This window comes from Lampris incognitus, chromosome 13 (genome assembly GCF_029633865.1).
Source record: "Lampris incognitus isolate fLamInc1 chromosome 13, fLamInc1.hap2, whole genome shotgun sequence".
Classification (NCBI taxonomy): Eukaryota; Metazoa; Chordata; class Actinopteri; order Lampriformes; family Lampridae; genus Lampris; species Lampris incognitus.
The window spans coordinates 37,455,839-37,477,652 of record NC_079223.1 but is presented as its reverse complement, the minus strand read 5'-3'; the positions used below and the strand labels follow the sequence as shown (position 1 = coordinate 37,477,652).

At 44.0% G+C, this 21,814-nt stretch overlaps 1 protein-coding gene across 1 annotated transcript in view; it reads right to left on the bottom strand.

Annotated features, from left to right (window-relative positions):
* The window catches only part of arfgef3 (ARFGEF family member 3), an 87,239-nt gene that overhangs the window by 49,753 nt on the left and 15,672 nt on the right, over window positions 1-21,814 (bottom strand). The window contains exons 4-12 of the mRNA XM_056292082.1: window positions 21,645-21,779; window positions 21,088-21,156; window positions 10,049-10,165; window positions 9,862-9,907; window positions 7,632-7,716; window positions 5,929-6,033; window positions 5,648-5,772; window positions 2,997-3,244; window positions 797-909 (exon numbers count right to left, since the gene is read on the bottom strand). Coding sequence (XP_056148057.1) covers window positions 797-909; window positions 2,997-3,244; window positions 5,648-5,772; window positions 5,929-6,033; window positions 7,632-7,716; window positions 9,862-9,907; window positions 10,049-10,165; window positions 21,088-21,156; window positions 21,645-21,779 — 1,043 coding nt within the window. The remainder of the gene's footprint in view (window positions 1-796; window positions 910-2,996; window positions 3,245-5,647; window positions 5,773-5,928; window positions 6,034-7,631; window positions 7,717-9,861; window positions 9,908-10,048; window positions 10,166-21,087; window positions 21,157-21,644; window positions 21,780-21,814) is intronic.

Genomic DNA, 21,814 nt, shown 5'->3' with positions numbered 1-21,814 from the left:
CAAGTCAATATGGTGAACAAAACTGAAAGCAATGTCGATTGTTCAGTCCCCCTGCCCCCCCAACTGTATCCGGCCAATTACAACCCCCGCCCCCATCCAGGGAGGGCTGCAGACTACCACATACCTCCTCCGATACATGTGGAGTCGCCAGCCGCTTCTTTTCACCTGACAGTGAGGAGTTTCAGGGGGATGTAGCGTGTGGGAGGATCACGCTATTCCCCCCAGTTCCCCCTCCCACCTGAACAGGCGCCCCAACCGACCAGAGGAGGCGCTAGTGCAGCGACCAGGACACATACCCACATCTGGCTTCCCACCCACAGACATGGCCTATTGTGTCTGTAGGGATGCCCGAGCAAGCCAGAGGTAACACAGGGATTCAAACCGGCGATTCCCATATTGGTAGGCAACGGAATAGACCGCTACGCTACCCGGACGACATAAATCTGGGTATTCTAATTGTGTATGCTTACTTTGTTTTTGAGTATACCCCAATAACAACAATCAGATAAAGGTGTTTATATGACCGTTTAAGTTAGAGTAATGTTTGTGATAGGGTTATTTGTTTGCATGTAAACAACTTCAGTATGTTCAAACAAAATCCACAACAGTAACTAACAAAATGAGCAGAAAAGAGAGCCTTCATGATTTGGATATTTTGGTTAGTTATTGTCTCAAATACACTAGGGACAGATAGCATCATAAAGGAATTAATTTTGCGTATAAACCTTCAGGATGGAATCTTAATATGGCCATAGCCATGATGGAGTTTAATACTTAAAACAGGCAATCTACTGACAGTCTGAGCAGGTCCAGCTGAGACTTCCTCTTGGAAAAGGAGCGTTTCCTAGTTTCATGTTCTGTCACACATGGACCGGACAGGTCATACAGCCGCTGGGGATTGCCCAGGATCTAACAAACACACACATACACACAAACACACAGAGATACAAACAAATTCACAGACACACGTGCATACACACAGAGACATGGACACATAAAAACAGATAGAGGAATTTAGTGCCAACTTAATTTGCTTGGAAATGTCATTTAATATCATATACATTGAACCAATAATTTTTAGTGTTCAAGCCCTCCTGTGAAGAGAGCAAAGCTCCAACTCCAAGATGTACTGGAGTCATGAGCTGCTCGCTCATGCTAACTGAACTAACTAACTTGAGCTAACTTGCCAACTGCTATGTTTATCGAAAGGAAACATACATCTATAATTCCTCTAAGACTTTCCATCAAATATGGGCTCCATCACTTCATAGCCCTGTCTCTCTTAATCTATGTTTTGGTGAGAAACTTAATTTTTCATCTGGGCATTCATTTTTCTATTTTCTATGAATTGTCAGTGTCTGCCTCTTTCTCTATCCCTGTCACTATATCGATTAAATTAAATTCAAACTGCTTTAACGGCATGAATGTTTCATCAATAATGCCAAACAAAGGACAGTGAAAATTAATGGGCTTGACAGAAAAAAAATGTATGAGGCAAGTGTTTATGCATACAAAGTATTTGATTAAACAGGAATATGTCTTACTCCGCCGTACTAAATTGTCCCTAGGTGTGAATGTGTGTGTGTGGGCCCTGTGATGGCCTGGCAATCTGTCCAGGGTGTCTCCCCGCCTGCCGCCCAATGACTGCTGGAATAGGCTCCAGCATCCCCACGACCCTGAGAGCAGGATAAGCGGTTTGGATAATGGATGGATGGATGTCTTAGTCCTGTTCTGGATGGCCTGGATTTTCTGCTAGGCTGCCAAGACAGGGGCTTTAAAGCATGGCACAGCCAGGGGCTAACAAGGATAGGAGGTTTATTCAATGGCAAGACTTTACTATCCTTTCAGCAGCTGCAGCAGCAGCGATATGGCTTACAGAAAGGTGCATTTTGTAGATACTTGCAAATCAGACACTTCATCAATAAAGATACCACATTAATGCCACATCACATGTAGAAAGGGCCTTGTCTTCACATGTGTCCATGAAACGCATTAGTGTGTTTTATAAAGCCCTAAATTCCAATTCATCTCTAACTTCCTAAGATATTAAGCAAGCCTGGAAGAGAGACTTGGGCATCTTAATTGATGACCCAGATTGGCAGAAAGTGTGGACCCATACTATGGAAATATCTATCTGTAATCAAACCCAATGTACTCAGATTAAATTTTTATATCGTACGCATGTAACACCTGCTCTCAAAAACAAGATGGATGCTAACGTGTCTCCACTCTGCTGTAAGTGTAACTCTGAGATTGGCAACTACATTCATTGTTTCTGGACATGTGTGAAGCTATAAAGCTACTGGTCTGGTATTGTGGATGAACTGTGTGTTATTTTTGGTGTTCCAATAGAGTTAGATCCTATGTGCCTCCTTCTTGGTCTTCCGGATGGTCATATTATAAATATTAAACACAAGAGGCTATTCAATCTATTGACTTTTGCTGCTAGGAAGAATATATTTTGCTCTTTTGGATCAAGGACGTCGCTCCAACAAAAAAGTCAAGGCACAATCTTATAATGGAGTGTATTCCCAATGAATACATCTCATGTATGCTTCACTCCTAACTGGATGCTTTCTATAAAGTTTGGGAGCCTTACTTAAAACATATTGGACCTACGCCGTCATCTTCCATATTACCAGGGTTTCCTGAACCGGCCTAGCCTGTCCCTGTACCTTTTCTATTGCAAAACCAGTTTTCCTGGAATCTTGCTATTTGTTCACATATTTATTTATTTAATTGATGTTGCCTTTCTCTGTTGTAGGGTGTGGTGAGGGTTGGGGATGGAGACTTCTTATTCTTACTCATTTTGTCATGTCGTGTCTGAGCTGTTGTATTCTGCGTTGTATATGAAAATGTAATAAAGATATTCTTCAAACAAAAAAACAAAACAGGAATATGTGCACAAATAACGAAACCATCAAACCGAGCAAAATATTAGCACGACGAAAGACCCATAGGTATGTTTTCTGTCTCTCTTCCTCTCCAGCGCCCACCTCTTTCATGATGCGGATGGCCTCGATGCGGTGCTGGGGAGGTGGGTAAAGGAGGATTCGGTGGTAGAGCGATTGCAGCACTGGTTTCATCGACTCCATGCAGCCCACCAGGCGCACCAGTTCTGTTGCAATGTAGCACACTGTCCGCACTACCGGTGCGATCCTGGCCGGAGCACAGGAGGAGCAACCAGAACCCCGACCCTGATCGGACACTCCTCCGACAGAAGGGTCCATCTCTTGGCTGAGACCTGACAGGAGGATAGAACAAGTTGTTGTGTCTTTACACATGCTCAATAATCCAGGTAAGAAAATCACAGAAAGCTGAATCAGTTGATCTGAACACAACGTGAAGGCACGTGGGAGTTTATGACAACATGAATCAAATGTCAACACTGACAATAGTGTGTGTTCACGTGACATCCCACGTTTTCAATACGAGGCCGTGGCCATATTGGAGACTTACGTAATTGAAAATGGCGAGTGACGACGTAAACACGAAACTAATGCTATCGGCATATGCACATAAACTCGAAGGAGATGTGAAAAATCGCTACCAAGAGAAGATAAAAAAGATTGGAATAGAGCCACTACTCATTCCTGCTCAAAAGTTCAGTCCAGAATGTCGACCACCAACTGAATCTTGTGACATTATTTCATATCTTGTTTTCGACACAAGCTTTCACACAAAAAAAATCAGTTCAAAGCATTTCGAAGCCTTCAAGCCTACAATCACATGGTTTCTGGATTTATTAATAGTGTTCTTGGCTAGAGCTCGGACATCCGGAGGGAGCTTGGAGTAGAGCCGCTGCTCCTTCACATTGAAAGGAGCCAGTTGAGATGGTTGGAGCATCTCATCAGGATGACTCCTGGGTGCCTTCCTTTGGAGGTTTTCCGGGCACGGCCAATTGGGATCCCCCATGAGGCGCTGGAGGGTGTTGCTGGGGAGAGGGACATCTGGAGTGCCCTACTTAGCTTGCTGCCACCGTGACCTGACCCCGGAAAAGCGGCTAATGATGACATGAGATGAGATGAGATGTTCTTGGTTATATTATAAACAAAACATATGTATGCTTTGTTTGCGAAAGTTAGGCATTCTCAACAGATGAATGATCCACTTGTCCAGCTGTGGCTCATAACAACTGAAGATGGTGTAGTTCTTTCTGCCCATTGTACTGGTTGTATGGCTGGATTGGGCGAATGTTGCTCGCACATAGCAAGTGTCTTGTTTTATGAAGAAGTGTGGATATGACTTAATGGCAAACCATCATGCACTCGAGTAAAATGCACATGGCTTTTGTCTTCATATGTCAAGCACGTTGATTATGCAGAGGTAAACGCCATTCGTTTTAAATCTGTGAAAACACTGAAGGATGACCTGGAGCTCTCATTGAAGACAATGAGCATCAACGAAGCTGCAGCTACAGGGAAGAGCTCTAAGAAGGCAACAGAAATAAAGAGCCAAGTAAAGCTGAACTCTAAGAGTTTTACAGCTCTCCAAATCAATGCAAGGTAAAGCCCATCTGTCTTTCAGTTATGTCACCTTATTCATAGTTGTTTCTGTCAAAATCAAGAAATGTAAAATCAATCAGAGTCCTTTCCGATGAAAAGTTTACTACTCTGGAGTACAACGAGCTTCTCAAGGAGTGCCACAAAGTAGAGCTGAACATCATGGACGAGGAAGTGAAAATTGTGGAAAGGAAATCGATTTCACAGTCAAAGGGAAGTGGTTTTTATAAACACAGAGCTGGAAGGGTTGGTGCATCCAAGTGTTACCCAGCTTGTCTTACTGACCCAGCCCAACCATTTCAGTCGCTCATCAAGACTATAAGCTACCCAGATGTTTTTAAATTCAGCACAGCAGCTGCGAGGCATGGATGTGACCATGAGGATCTTGCCATTTCTGAATATGAAAATTTGATGAAACCTCTGCATAAGAATTTCAAGGTTTAAAATTGCGGCACATTTATCAACAGAAGCTACCCATTTCTCCATGCAACAGCTGACTTGCTCACCGCAAACACGATCATTTTTCAAAATCTTTTCGGTTAGGCCATCTCGACTGATAGCAGCAAGCCGTAGCCTACGTCGCTCAGTCGACAGTTCTTCGGCTTGTTCTCCTTGGTGCCGAATGATTTTTGGAACACGGCAAAACTATAAGTGTTTACTTTTATCGCTATTATTACCACATTGTAAATTAAACAAAACGAAGGCATGTCTGATTACGACGACGACGATTTTGCTGCTGAAGTGCAACAGCGTTCTTATCCTCCAACATGGCCGACAATAAATGTTTTGGTGACTTTGGTCACGTGTTCGAACACACACTATTCCTCTGAATGAAGAGCAGGCAGTCTATTCACTCTGGTATTGTTTTATTTCTTTAGCTAAATGGTGCTTTGCATTAATATTTCATCTTTCCTAAAACATAATGACTTGTAAATATGACTAATGAGGGTTAATGTATGGCACTAATTAAAAACGTTTAATGACTGATTTAACTTTAACGGTCAATTTTTCTTTTGGCAAGCTAACAGACTCTCCATCATCCTTGACCATGACTTTTAATCCATGGAAGGAGCCTCTTCATCAAATACGAGTGAAGGAAATGAAACGCATGAGAGCAGTAGACTTCTGCTTCTTAACTGAATTACCTTGACCAAGTCTTTCTCCCAGTCGGTCTTTCTCTGGTGCACCAGTGTGGCCGTGATGGGAGGTGATCGTTTTGTCATTAGCGGGGTTTCCCATGATCACCACTAGGGACGGACAAAGCTGCTTCCTGGTTTATGTGAGCAGGCATTACCGGCCCGTTGGATTATTGAATAAGGTACAAAACTGGATTCAAATTTAAAAGTCTCAGTTGAGTGTCTTGTTAACACTGTTTAAGTACATTTTTAAGAAAACAATACCTACAAATGCCACTGATGAGTCTTACCATACAAGGTCTGTGAAGCCTCTGGACAGGTGCATTGTGGGCGGACAACTGCTGAGCATGGACAGGATGCACTCCAGGTAGAGGAGCTGCAGCAACTGGTTATTGCTGAGGGGGAGAAACACACACACACACACACACACACACACACACACACGCGTGCGCAAAGAAATACAGACCAACATGTAAATGCCAACAGACACACATAAGTGCGCACACACAAAGGCTTGCAAACACATGCACACGCACACACACACACACAGATACACACACTAGTAAATACAAACACAATTAACCCCCCCCCCTTTGTTTGCTGCAGCGTTGAAATGTTCAGTCGGACGAGACTGGTAATCACTCAGATAATTACATGGCCATCTGAAAATGTCATTAAGCAGGATTCGGTCTGAGATGAACATTACAGAATATTCTACTGTGATATTAATTTGCAGGCAACAGCTATTTGCTGATGAACTGCAGATTAATCCTAATTGATGAGTCCTTTTTAGGGAATCAAAACGCAAACCTCCCAAAAGACCTTAACTGCCTGTCTGCATTCTCCCATTACATCTCAATGAAGTGAAAACATCACCACTTTCAACATTACCTCTGTCTGTGTTTTAGGGATAACACTTCGTTGGCAGCCATAATACTCAACAGTCTTCTGTGTGTCTCTGCAATGCCGTTGAAGTTGTGTGGGACTGTGTCCACATCACCGGCAGAAAATCCTTTCTCCCGTGGTTTTATTCATGACGGCACCAGTGATTAGTCAAGATCGACTCAACTTTCATCAAATAACAGTCGATTTTAAACAATCTGAAGTCATGCAACCCCTATATCAGGCCAATTACCTCACTCTTCCGAGCCTTCCTAATCTCTGCTCCACCCCCCGCCGATCCGGGGAGGGCTGCAGGCTACCACATGCCTCCTCCGATACATGTGGAGTCGCCAGCCGCTTCTTTTCACCTGACAGCAGAGTTTCGCCAGGGGGACGTAGCACGTGGGGGGGAGATCACGTTACTCCCCCCAGTGCCCCCCTCCCCCCCAAACAGGTGCCGCAACTGACCTGAGGAGGCACTAGTGCAGTGACCAGGACACACACCCACATCCAGCTTCCCACCCTAGACACGGCCAATTGGGATTCGAACCATGATCCCCATGTTGGTAGGCAACGGAATAGACCGCTACGCTACCCAACCACCCCAAAATAGAGTTTATCGGAAAAAAAATTTCCGGGGCAGGATCACCCCGGACCCCCCCCCCCCTACAGAGGTCTGGGCTAAGCCCCCTGAATGTCCTCAAATCCTAGAAACACCCCTGGAAGACACACAGAAGACTGCTCATTATCATGGCTGCTGTTATCCTCACAACATAAGTAATTCTGAAAATTGTGACCATTTCCCTTTAAAAATTATGAAGAACTGACACTTTATACCAGCCAGTATTAAGTGTCAGTTCTTCATAATTCTTAAAGGGAAACAGTCACGATTTTCAGAATCGTGACAGTGTAACAAGAACTTGTTACAATGCGTTTTCCTGGACAAACCCCCAGACAAACATGCAATTTCAGCTACAGTAAGTCATTATAAACTCTGAACTATTTATCAAAAATATCTTCAGTGCATTTTTATTGGATGCACTACAGTGGTTTGTTTCCCTTAATAGTTATTTTGAGGAAATCACAAATCCAGTGTAACAATGAATTTTACCTGTTGACTGACTCCAACTTCCCACAAAACACTGTGAGCACAGACACCACATCCTCACACAGAGCCTGGCTGGTAGGAGACACATCTGGAATACACACACACACACACACACACACACACGCAAAAAGCACACACCCTCATATACATCCAAGCATGCCTCCAAACAAATACACATGCACACACGCAATAACACTCCTCCGCAAATAAACAGAGGCACACACAATTTAAACACACAATGTCAACATCCACTCATGCACAAGTAGCCACGCACACACACACACACACCAAACGTAAGTTATCATTTATAAATCCTCATTAATCACGTATACATCATGAAATAGAACAAATCTGTTCTCGTTCCCTCTGCATCTCTCTCCCTACAAACAAAATCAATACTAACACAGTGAACCTGTTTGAATTTGTGCCTGCAAAGGCAGCCAATAGTGTGTGTGTGTGTGTGTGTGTGTGTGTGTGTGTGTGTGTGTGTGTGTGTGTGTGTGTGTGTGTGTGTGTTTATATAGCATCATAAACTATTCTGAAAAGGTGTCAATTTGCAAACTTCTAAAGAGCAATTACTTCTGCTTTATAGCATCCATAAACACTCCTCAGAATGCTTCACACAAACGCACACACAAAAATAGATTTAAAAAAGGAACTGAAAACAGAAGTACTAAAACACATGTGGCATCGAACACGTTTCATTTTTCTAAACTGACATCCTTTGTAGGCACAGGAAACATGTTGAAGCCATCCAGAATTATTTCTTTGTGAGAACAGCATAATTAGCATTCAATGCTAATATCTTCTTCCTATGGATATTCAGGCTAATGGCACATACGCACACATTGTCTTCCAATTGTTTTTCCCCATTTCATACTACTACTACTACTACTACTACTACTACTACTACTACTACTTTTGGCTGCTCCTGTTAGGGGTCGCCACAGCGGATCATCCGTTTCCATTTCTTCCTGTCCTCTGCATCTTCCTCTGTCACACCAGCCACCTCATGTCCTCCCTCACCACATCCATAAACCTCCTCATTGGCCTTCCTCTTTTCCTCTTCCCTGGCAGCTCCATCTTCAGCATCCTTCTCCCAATATACCCAGCATCTTTCCTCCACACATGTCCAAGCCATCTCAATCTGGCCTCTCTTGCTTTGTCTCCAAACCATCCAACTTGAGCGGTCCCTCTAATATAACCATTCCTAATCCTGTCCTTCTTCGTCACTCCCAATGAAAATCTTAGCATCTTCAACTCTGCCACCTCCAGCTCCACATCCTGTCTTCGTCAGCACCACTGTCTCCAAACCATATAACATAGCTGGTCTCACAACCATCTTGTAAACCTTCCCTTTAACTCTTGCTGGTACCAAATCCTTGCGTGATTGCTGTCACGTGAAGTTGCCTCCGCGCACGCATCGGCGTTGTGTCGACATTGTGTTTTACTGCTAGAAGGTCGGTCAAAAATTGATATTTTTATCTAGTTTTTAGCCTCAACATCATGTTACTTTTAACTTTTACCAACTTCTAACAACTTTAAAAACGTTTGAAGAAAATTTTATGCTCTGCCTGTACTATTTTCTGGATTTTATCGGATCACCGATTGCACTGGAGTCTCTGACTCGGTAGTGCTTTCACTTCTTCAGGCTTTGGGAAAAAGGCCTCCCCTCTCTTTGCCCACCACTGGATGCACCAGCTGTGCCACGCTCAGCCAGAAAATCACAGAGCTTGAAAAAAGAATCTCTATTTTATCTTTTTTTCCCCATTTCATACTGTGGATATTTAATATTTTGGTGGACCACATTCCAACATCTTCCTGCTGTTCTTCACAGATTCTGACATGTCATGTCAGAATTGTTCATTTTTATATGTTTGATTAGATTAGATATGAAATGTATGTACTTGATCTATCTCCATTCCCACAGGACTACAAAAGCATGCAAAATGATATCTTAGTGATGCTAACAGGCATAAAGACTGACCGGCAGAAATACTAGTAAGCTATCTGGAATACTAGTTATCTGAAATACTATTAACACAGTTTGGCAGTGAAGATGGACTCAGATACCTTGTATGTATCTACAGAGCTACACATCACAGCTGCTGGGCTATATTTCACATTCTACACTATTCTAACATCATGCATAACAAGCAGAATAAAGAACTGTATTCTGTTATAAGGCAAGGTACTGATGTTTACAACAGTATCAAAAGTGAAAATAACACACCTCTTCTCTGCAAGGGTGGCGCAGTCACCTCGTCTACATCTACACCCTATGGAGGAACACAGAAAAGGAGGCATTTTTATTGTGGCATAATACTGTGTGTGTGTGTGTGTGTGTGTGTGTGTGTGTGTGTGTGTGTGTGTGTGTGTGTGTGTGTGTGTGTGTGTGTGTGTGTGTGTGTGTTACTAACCTCCTGTCTGTGGCGGAGCTGTAGGGCCAGGTCTCCCAGTATCTGGCTCAGTGTGGCTCTCACTGCAGTGTTGATGCTTCTCTGATGGCAACTGGACACATAGGTCTCAATACACACCTAGAGCACAAACACAGACACACACACACACACACACTAAAATAAATCATCTACACATACACAAACCTAGTCAAATAGACACACAGTCACTCAAGACTTGCACCATAATTGAGGCTCCCATTTTCTCATCTAAAACACACCTGCATGTGAAAATCACTGTATTTATAAATCTTTGCACATACTGTCCTATATAAGGTCCCTTTCCACCCCTGCATGTGCCGTAGTGTCTTACACTAATAAACCATGAGCACCGCTTCACAGTGCCCTCACTATCAGTAACATGGTTCTCTTATTTTTAAGTCTGGGTACTCAAATTTAATATCACCTCAGAATGTGCTGCTGCTACCACACACACACACACACACACACACACACACACACACACACATATATATATATATGTGTGTGTGTGTGTGTGTGTGTGTGCATATGAGTGTGTGTGTATGTGTATATATATATATATATATATATATATATATATATATACGATGTATTAAAATCTTTTTTCCTGTATCCATGTTGATATTCCGCTCCTCATTAGTTGAGCACTCACAACACCATTGATGGGTTCGGAAAAAAACGCTATATATATATATATATACACACACACACACACACACACACACACACACACACAATTCCCAGTCCCATGAGGTGGAACTAGCTGTGTTGAACATCACAGATTGGTTTAAGACAACACTCAGGTCACAGATGAACTGACATCTTTAAGTAACTCGTGGCAAATTTGGATGAACCTGACAACAACTTCCTGAATTGACTTCTGAACAGGATGTGGAAGCAGCAACCATATCATCCAACTACTTAAAAGGTATTTGGACAGAGGAGGAGCTTGACTCCAGCCGTTCACAATGAGGTGTCAAAAAATTGCTCAATGTATTAGGGTGCCACATATAGTGAACATCATAATGCTGTTGTGCAAGAAAAAGAAATGAAGTGGGACAAAAGAAGATTTGAGGAAGTGTTAGGGCCACCTAGTTTTTTTTTTTTAAGAAATGAAGTTGGAATTTTGAGGATAGGATTACTGTCGACATTATATTTGGAGAATTAAGGCAAAATTTTGAAGAAAAAGTTCAAAAGCTATTTTTTCTATATTCCATAAAGTTGCATCCAATAACTAGTGACATTTCTAAATTGTCTGCAATGAATTTGACATCCATGCCGTTGTGTTAGTTATCTGGCGTTGAGGTTACTGGACAGTGGTTTGCTCTTCACTGAGGATGCGTGACAACATAGAAAACTCAGTTCATAGATTTCGGAAAAAAATGTGGCTTAATTTTCAAAATAGATCAACATTAATCTCAAAGTTCTAGCTTTATTCTCAAAACTCTGACTTGTTTTCTCATTAGATTTCCTTGTGGTACTTGAGGATTTGCGTGGCGCACAACAGTGAGTGTTTAGAGACCGGTTTGATTTTTTTTTTTCTTGCCTAGGGCACAGAATGGGTCAGTTCTGTTTACCACAGGGATCTAGTATTGATATTGTGTCACCCTAAAACTAGATCTCATACCACCAACACAGAAATTAAACTCAGGTTCTGTAAAGCCACCTGTAAAGAGGAAAGCCTTTTATGAGCCTTCGCTTTAGCATATTTCCATGTGCTTAAATCGCATCATTAGGTTTTTCCTGATATGTACAAGAACATATTCACACATTTTTACTGACAGACTGGTAAAAAAAAGCCCACTGCTGTTAATGTAGCTGTGGTAATGGGGTGTGGTTTAGCGGTGACTGGAAGCGGAGAGAGGGGGCATGGTTCGCATCAGAGCAGACGTCTCGGTTAGCAGGGAGGCTGATCAGTGATCAGCCTCAGGTGGGCCTAATTGACAGTCTATGAAGTTGGGTCCTGGACACACTGACATGGTCACAGGTGGGACACGGAGCTGGAGAAACAGAGTGAAGGGAGCCACGTGCCGTGCTGAGAGAGCAGAGTGAGGCAGCGGGTTTAGAACCATAGTGCACCAGCCCATGTGAGGAGAGAGACTTTATAAAATAAAAAGCCTGTGTTAACCGCTTAAACTTTGTCCACCTTTCCATCCAGAACCCCTCCCGCGGCAACAGTCTCCCCACAGTAGCCAACAATATCTCTAATCAAGTTAACGTTGGGGATCGGCCCTTAAATGCATCTACATATATGCGCAGGCGCCTTAATGCATGAGCTTACCAGGGCCTAGGCCCCGGGGCCCTTGAGGACCAGGGGCCTCATGAGACATGAGCTTAAAGAAAAATGTTTCAATTTTGGGGAGTTTGTGTGTAATGAGGTGAACACATTGGCGGTTGAACTGCTCAAACTCTTGAGACAAAGAAAATTGCGGACTGTGTCCCCTAATATGGACGTAGCTCTAAGCCTCTTCCTTACCATTCCAGTCACCAATGCAAGCAGAGAGTGATCTTTCCCTAAACTTTCCTTTGTTTGGGCGTCCGCGTACGTGGCGGTCTATTCCATTGCCTACCAAGATGGGAAATGCTGGTTCGAATCCCCATGTTACCCCATGTCTGGCTTGGTCAGGCGTCCCTACAGACATAATTGGTTGTGTCTGCGGGTGGGAAGCCATGGGTATGTGTCCTAGTAGCTGCAATAGCGCTTCCTCTGGTCAGCCGGTGTGCCTGTTCAAGGCGGAGGGGGAACTGGGGAGAATAGTGTGATCCTCCCATGTGCTACTTCCCCCTCATGAAATGCCTCACTGTCAAGTGAAAAGAAGTGGCTGGCGACTCCACATGTATCAGAGGAAGCATGTGGTAGTCTGCAGCCCTCCCGGGATCAGCAGAAGGGGTGGAGCAGCAACCGGAACAGCTCGGAAGAATGGGGTATTTGGCCAAGTACAATTGAGGAGAAAAGTGGGCGGGGGGGCAACCTTTGTTAAACGTAGACTGCGATCAACTATACAGCAAGAAAGACTGAGCCACCTCACCCTAATGTCCATCGAGCATGACATTCTTCAGGCAGTGGATTTTAAAGACGCAATCAAGGAGTTTGCAGCGAAGGAGACCAGAAGAAAGCACTTCTGAATTTAAGACAATATGCTCTTTTTCCCACGGCAATGCATAACTGCCACCGCGGGTTATGCGTCACAAATTGTAGTCATTCAGTCATGGACTTTAATTGTGGTCACTCACTCAGTCATGGACAACCTGAGAGGGATGCTTAGTAGGGATGCTTAGTGGGACACACTTGCTAGTCTGTGATATATCAACTATATACATTTCAAAATTCCCTGGAATAATAATCTAACTAAAATGGAAGGTGTCTGTATCTGTCTTTCAATTTTCTCGACAGCTGTTCGCCCGACTGACTTCACACTTGGTGGGTGCACCGTGGGTCTTGACAGTTTTATACTTGTTATACCGGTTCTTTGCGTGTGATATTCACTGGCGTAAATATAGGTGGTGCAGCCGGTGCAGTGGCACCAGGGCCCGTCGCTAGGGGGGGCCCATCAATATTTCTGCATGCATTGTCCTAGTCCAATGTTACGTGTCTATTTTGAGCATGTGATGATAGCGTGTTTAGCGTGCGCAATATCATTTACCTATCTAGCCTACCTAAGTAACGTTAGAAAAATAAAATCAAGCAAGCAAGCATGAGTTACGTACATAAAAGTGGAAGTAAAAAGAGGAAGGAGAACAAGGAAAAAAGGAAAGCTGCAACGTGTGCTGGGTGCGTGCCAAACCATGCAATCTACAAGGTTTTGAGTCTGATGTGTGCTCCTCTGTTACTGTCGAATGACAAGGCTATTAGCTATATTACAGCCTAGTTGCTTTGTTGACTTGTTTCATTGCCTTGTCGACTGATTTGATTTAGAGACCGTCTGTTCAGGTTTCCGAACTCTGTCCGTGGTGCGTTCTCTCTCCATGGTTCTGAAGTGTAGCCAATCTTTGACATACTGACCTTTACAATAACCAATCTGTGTAAACTTTGCCTGTTACTTTGATATTTCTATTTTATTTGTTAGATTTTATGCTGTGAAGCACTTTGTGATTGTATATCTGTGAAAGGTACTATACAAATAAATTACTAAAATTACTTACTAAACCCACCTATGGTGGTGATGGTGTGGGTGTGTGAGCGAGTGAGAGAGAGACGGGGGGGGGGGTCTACGAGGGTTACGCCAGTGGTGATATTTGTGGGTTTTTAATTGACAAGACTGATCTTCTCGTGTTGCCACTGTGTCCAAAGGCCTACTTGGTTGATAACCTAGCTTTGTCTTGAATTATTGTTGGTGTATTGTTTTATTTTGGTGAGTTTCATAGTTTCATGTTCTGTTTACTGGATAAGTAGGTGATTTAGTTTGTTTTGTTTTTTTGTGGAATTTTCCCCCTTTTTTCTCTCCCCAATTGCATCCGGCAATTACCCCACTCTTCCGAGCCGTCCTGGTCACTGCTCCATCCTCTCTGCCGATCCGGGGAGGGCTGCACACTACCACATGCCTCCTCCGATACATGTGGAGTCGCCAGCTGTTTCTTTTCACCTGACAGTGACAAGTTTCGCCAGGGGGGATGTAGCACATGGGAGGTTCACGCTACCCCCCCCCCCCGAACAGGTGCTCCAACTGACCAGAGGAGGTGCTAGTGTCGTGACCCGGACACACACCCACATCCAGCTTCCCACCCGCAGACACGGCCAATTGTGTCTGTAGGGACGCCTGACCAAGCCCGAGGTAACACTGGGATTCCAACCGGCAATCCTTGTGTTGGTAGGCAACAGCATAGACTGTCTTTATTTTTAATTTTTATGACCTGATCATTTGCCCATTGCTGTAGTTATAGGGGGCTCCAAAATGTCTGTACCCCAGGGCCTGTTTTTTGGTTTTTTTTGTTTTTTTATTTTGATATACTTTATTAATCTCCATGGGGAAATTCTGCTCTGCATTTAACCCATCCTAGCTGTGTAGCTAGGAGCAGTGAGCAGCTGTTGTGCAGCACCCAGGGACCAAATCCAGTTCATCTTTCCATTGCCTTGGTCAGGGGCACAGGCAGGAGGAGTACTACCCCTAACATGCATGTCTTTCTGATGGTGGGGGAAACTGGAGCACCCAGAGAAAACCCACTGCAGAGACAGGGAGAACATGCAAACTCTACACAGAGGACGACCTGGGATGACCCCCATGGTTGGACAACCCTAGGGTTCGAACCCAGGACCTTCTTGCTGTGAGGTGACAGCGCTAACCGCTGGGCCACCATGCCACCCGTTAAGGCGCCTATGCACATATGGTACAGTTGTACATGAATTCTATGCTTTTTTCTGATTAAAACCCGATCTCACTGGGTAGCTTGTTAAGTACCAGATGTAATGAAGGACTTTCAGCATCCATGCAGTGTGGTATAAAGGACAGCTGCAGCTAAGGAGGGGCAGTGTACTAAGGGTCATCATGACTCAGAAACCAAACAGTGCAAACAGCGTCACAGATATGGTAGTACCAGGGAGCATGACGGGAGTTTTCCATGGCGTCAGAAGTACCATGGTAACCAGACCAGACAGAAAAGGGGCTGATGAGTGCGTGTCTCTTGTCCTCATGAAAAAAGAAAAGGTCACCGAGCTAAGGATGTTGTTTCACCAAAGGTTACAGTGGACTTAATCTGCAGATTACCACACACACACACACACACACACACACACACACACACACACACACACACACACACACACACACACACACACACACACAGAGTTTATTTCCTGCCTTTGTTTCTGACTCAGCCTATCTCACACACAGGGTTGATTGATGTCCAAAGTATTATGACTCAACCACTCCAACAGAAGGGTCAGCTTGGGACATTTAGCTGTGGATGGAGAAAAGAAGAGAGGAGTGGACGTGGCAGGCTAGAGGGATAGAGATCTCAGATGGGGGATTGGGACACGTCAACAGTAAGATGACCTGGACACTGAAACCAAAACAGTACAGAGGACAGGTTTGTTTTTTTATCATTTAAATACATGTTTCTCTCTGTGACACAAAGAAAGAAGAAATCAGAAAGGGAGACACTGGTGAGAAGGTTCTGCTAGGATCTGTACCAGATTCAGCAGTGATACAGGCTTTTCCAGAGGTCAGGGTCTCTATTAAAACCAAGCTACCGAAGGCAGCTGTAAAGTCGTGTAGTGCAAACGATCCTTGCCACAGTCATGAATGCCTACAGCAGGCTGGGTCTGTAAGTCAACACCACCAAGACTGAGATGTTATGCCAATGGAGGTCCAGCCCCCCACCCACTATGCCTGTCTTCATAGAACACCAATCACTCTCAGTTGCTCCATCTTTCAAATACTTGGGCAGCATCCTTTCTGAGGGCTGTAACACTGATCACGAAACTCATAATAGAATCAAACAAGCCTATGTAGCCTTTGGCAAACGCCGATGTAAGGTCTTCCAAAACAAACACCTCCACCTACACACCAAAATTTCAGTTTACAAAGCTATCTGCATCACAACTCTCCTATACAGCTGTGAAGCCTGGGTCACATACAGCCACTACCTAAGGTTGCTGGAGCGGTTCCACATAAGGTGTCTGCAGCTAATCATGGGGATCACGTGGCGTGACCGTGTTCCTCGTGTTGAGATTCTTGCTAGGACAAACTGCAAGAGCACAGAAGCCACGGTCACTGAACACCAACTGCGCTGGCTTCGGCATGTCATCACAATGCCTCAAGAATGCCTGCCATGTCAAGTCCTGTAGGGACAGCTTCATCTAGGCAGCAGGTGGTCAGATGAAGTGATACAAAGACCAGCTAAAAACATCGCTGGAGAAATTTTTGTATCAACCCCTTGAGATTGGAGCAAGCTGCCATCAACCGTTCCAACTGGTGGGAGATCTGCCACAGAGGTATAGAACAGCTGTAAATGGAGAGGAATGTGAAAAAACAACAGAAAAGACTAAGGAGACACACAACCATGCCTGCTCCCACTAACTCAGACTTCATATGCCCAACATGCAATAAAACTTTTGGACCAAGAATTGGACTCTACAGTCATCAAAGAATACACCGTTAAAGAGAAGGGATGTCATCATCGGACTCGATGGACTACCAGCGAGCGTGAGTGTGTGTGTGTGTGTGTGTGTGGAGAGCAGATCTTTTGTCACGAGGAATCTAAAACAGGAGACAAGTAACAACAGTAAATAAATAAATAGATAAATGCTCATTATGAAAATGAACTGGCACTCGGGGCTATGATTTTTTTTTTTTAAGTGGCATGGACATCCAAAAGGTTGCCAACCCCTGATGTATAGTATCACAAGACGAAGAATCAAACAGCATTTGCAAATGGTTCCATGTAGTTTGTCTCATCCCATGTGAAGGCAAGAGTGGATTTGGCACATGGGCCAGTAATAGCTGTTAGATAGCTTGGACAATCGCTAAAAAGCATCTAAGAGTTAAATAAATATACAGATTTTCTAGCACTTCTAACACTCAATTTTTACTTTACTTTTTGGGCCAAATCACATCCTTATATATATATATATATGTTTCTTTTGACTAAGGTTACATGTTGAGTTTTTAAAAAACTTTTATTTGAAAATGAAGATCACTTCTATACCTTCGAAATTTAACTGGAGAGCAATAATCACAGTGGTTTGGTCAAAATTGGGCATTGTTTTCAAAGAAACCACAAAGCCTTCCTGTGATTGATTTGTCCGTGTTCAGGGAGAGACCTTACTCCATCTATGATGTAATGCTGCATCAAGGTCTGTTCTGTACTTTATGGGATGTTACTGATGACGGGAGGGTACTGACAACCTCTCCATCTGCCCTGAGTTATAACCCAAGTGTGTGTGTGTGTGTCTCTCTCACACACACACACACACACACACACACACACACACACACACACACCAGATGGTCCTTGGGGCACTGAGCCCATTAACACAACATTGAAGCCTGTTTTTTATGATCTGTTAATGGACAACCAGGAGCTGTGTACCACCTAGGTAGCTCTGACTCACCGCTAACGGAAGAGATGTTTGCATACAACAGATCACAATAAAAAAAGAGACAAATACCATGTGACTTGCTTTCAGGGTGATGGGTATTTTTTATGGACTGGAGTGGATGTGTAAGTGAAAGACAAAAAAATGTTGCGTGTTCATCTGTAAGATAAAAAATCCACTTTTTTTTGTGAGACAAGTGGCACGACTACACCCCTAACCCTGTCAGTGTTAATGGCATGCTCTGTCCACTAAGCACTACAGGGAATCAAACCCCCTAATGACTGCTGTGTCAGGGCTGCGCTCTACCCGTTGAGCTATAGGGGGACGGAACCACTGACCGATTCTAATCGAACCTTCCTTTCAGTCGCATCATGTTAAAATCCTGTCTGCTCTGCACTATACGTGCCATAATTAGCCGACCTCTGATCCCCGTGTGTGTGTCGAGGAGACACACATATGGAGAAAGGGAGTGAGAGATACAGAAAGCGTGGGGAGCAACCGTCTCCATAAATAATGCATGATATGAGGGCATGACACAGGGTCCTGTGGTGCACAGGGGCACAGTGAAGCTTATCCTCTTAGACAGTCCTGCTTCTCTTTAAATTGATCTCCTCTCTTTCACCCGCCCTTTCCCAGTTTGCTAGACAGCAATGGAAAGCTGATCTTTCACAGAGTCTATCGGACTATTGCCAGACTTGCTAAAATAAATCCTGACATTTATCCTCTGCGATAAATGCCAGCAGACCATCGAAATGCTAAGTTACAAGTTCTGGATATGCCCTGTCCTGAATTTGTTCTGGCAATCTATCTTAAGACCCTTTTTAGCAGTATCAGGGAATCCATAGATTCTTGTTGCTTTGTTGCTTGTCTTGGTCTACCTAGGGGCTTCTCAATTCCTGTCCAACTGAGAAATGCCTTTGCTTTTTCAATGCTCCTGGCCAGATGTCTGATTTTTCTCAGTTAATACCCATCATTCAAACATTCCCTACATAGGTATTGATTTATAGCTATTTACAGATATGATCTATTAATACATATCCATACATCCATTATCCAAGCCACTTATCCCAACTGGGGTTGTGGGATGCTGGAGCCTATCCCAGCAGTCATTGGGTGGCAGGCAGGGAGGCACCCTGGACAGGCCGCCAGTCCATCACAGGGCCGACACATTCATACCTAGGGAAACTTAGTATGGCCAATTCACCTGACCTACATGTCTTTGGACTATGGGAGGAAACCGGAGCACCTGGAGGAAACCCACATGGACACACGGAGAACATGCAAACCCCACACAGAGGATGACCCGAGATGACCCCTAAGGTTGGACAACCCCGGGGTTCAAACCCAGGACCTTCTTGCTGTGATGTGACTGTGCTAAACATATAATACATAATGAAAATAATTGTCACTATTCTCAATAGTAGCAGTAGTAGTGTGATTATGATTAGTAGTTGTCGTATTACAGTTATCATTATTAGTATTATCATCACCACGTATTGCAGATATTTTTATAATGTTAAATAGATATCATTAAATACTTGTAACTTTTTCTACTATAAATGTTTGTGTACTCGTATGGTGAGAATCCCACCAAGACAAAATCCCAGTTTAGAGAAACTTGCAAAGCTGTCCTGGAACTTGAAACTGACCCAGAGGTCTCACAATCAGTAATACATGTAAAGACACTGACTAAGACCAGTGTCCCTCTGGTGCTTTAGTCCCTTGAAATGGTTCTGAGACTCTTATGGCCAAGTCACAACCTAATTAATGTGAGTGAAGATTAGTCTGTCCTTAATCTCCAAATCAGAGACCCCACTTGCTAGGGCTGCACTTGACATTGACAAATTGGAATCTGAAACGTTCCATTCTTTCTTTTTTATTTATTTTTTGGATTTCCCCCCCTTTTTCTCCCTGTACCTGGCCAATTACCCCACTCTTCTGAGCCATCCCAGTCACTGCTCCACCTCCTCTGCCAATCCAGGGAGGGCTGCAGGCTACCACATGCCTCCTCCGATACATGTGGAGTCACCAGCTGCTTCTGTTCACCTGACAGTGAGGAGTTTCGCCAGAGGGACGTTGTGCGTGGGAGGCTCACGCTATTCCCCCCAGTCCCCCCCCCCAAACAGGCACCCTGACGAACCAGAGGAGGCGCTAGTGCAGAGACCAGGACACATTTGGCTTCCCACCCGCAGACACAGCCAAGTGTGTCTATAGGGACGCCCGACCAAGCCGGAGGTAACACAGGGATTCGAACCGGTGATCCCCGTGTTGGTAGGTAACGCAATAGACCGGCAATCCACCCGGACACCCATGTTCCTCTCTTGGCAGCAGAAAAAAAAAAGCGTAGATAAATATTTAGGTATTTACAGCAATGGTAGACTATTAAAAGTTACCGTTGTGGTGTTTAACTGGACTTGCACTGTTCTGGTGTCAGTCTTTACATTTTTGTCACCAGTGGTTTTGAGTTTGACTCAATAAAGTTCAGCCTTGGACTTGACTCGGACTCCCTCCCCAAACAATTGGTCTGGACTTGGCCTCGTCATGGGTGGTCTTGACTAGAAAGCTACAACCTGTTATGCCTTTAAGTCTAAACTGTCCAATAGAGGACGCTCAGGTGGCGCAGAGAACTAATACACTAGCATGCAAATGCTATGGTTCACAGTCCGAACCTGGTATTTCTTGGTATGCTCTTGGGTGAGAAGCGAGAAGGGGGAAAGTGTCCACAATTAGTGATTCCAGGTGGTGGGGTGCCTATACAGCTTGAACCTCCACACATTCTCCTTAAGGTGAAAAGAAGCGGTTGGCAACTCCATGTATATTGGAGTGCACAAGTGGAAGTTTACATCTTCCCCAACCACCAGAGAACTGGCCGTTGCAAATTGAAATACGAAGGGGAGAAAATCCCCCCCAAAATAAAAAGCACACAGCAGCAGCAGGAACTGCTGTGAAGGTTAAAGGTCAAAAAGTCATTTGCTGCTGTATGTACCTCAGCGATCTGGAGGATAGAGTCCCCGGTGATGTCAAAGGTCGGGGAGTAGGTGATACACAACAGGACCTTCAGACAGACAACACAGGCAAAAGAAACGGATTTAATTCAAACACCTGCTTTTCTCAAAACTTTTTGCAAATAATATTAAGTAATAATCAATTTACCAAAACTGTTTTTATTCAGAAAAAGCTGACTGTTACAGCAATTGCTCATTTTCCAGCACTGACCTGCTAAGTACAACCACAAGCAGTCTACTTCTAAATAAATACTAGACTGCTCTGCTGGAGTAGTTGGGTGTTAATCGCTTTGCTCAAGGACACAAGTATTAATCATATTTCCTACCCAAACCTAACACAAAAATCAACAACAATCAAGTACTGGCTGAATGGCACTGATGGGGAAAGAGGAAATATGTAAAATGAACACGAGTGTCTCACACAGAAGGGTTAGCAAGTTCGCCAAAACTTTACCGGGATATAGCGGCATCATTTCCAGTTGTGTAGCTCACTTGCTAATGCTACTTTGTGAGTTCTCTCTATTACTCTCTCCATTACCTTCATAACTTCAACCTGGAGGTCTTCATTGAGAGATGGCGTGACTCGGATGGCCTCAAGCATCTGGCTGAGGAGCTGTTTCTCCACGACCTCCAACCCTGCCTCCCCCACAAATCTGTCATCGCACAGGAGTTTCTGGAGGCAAGAGAGAAAGAAGGGGAACCAATTAT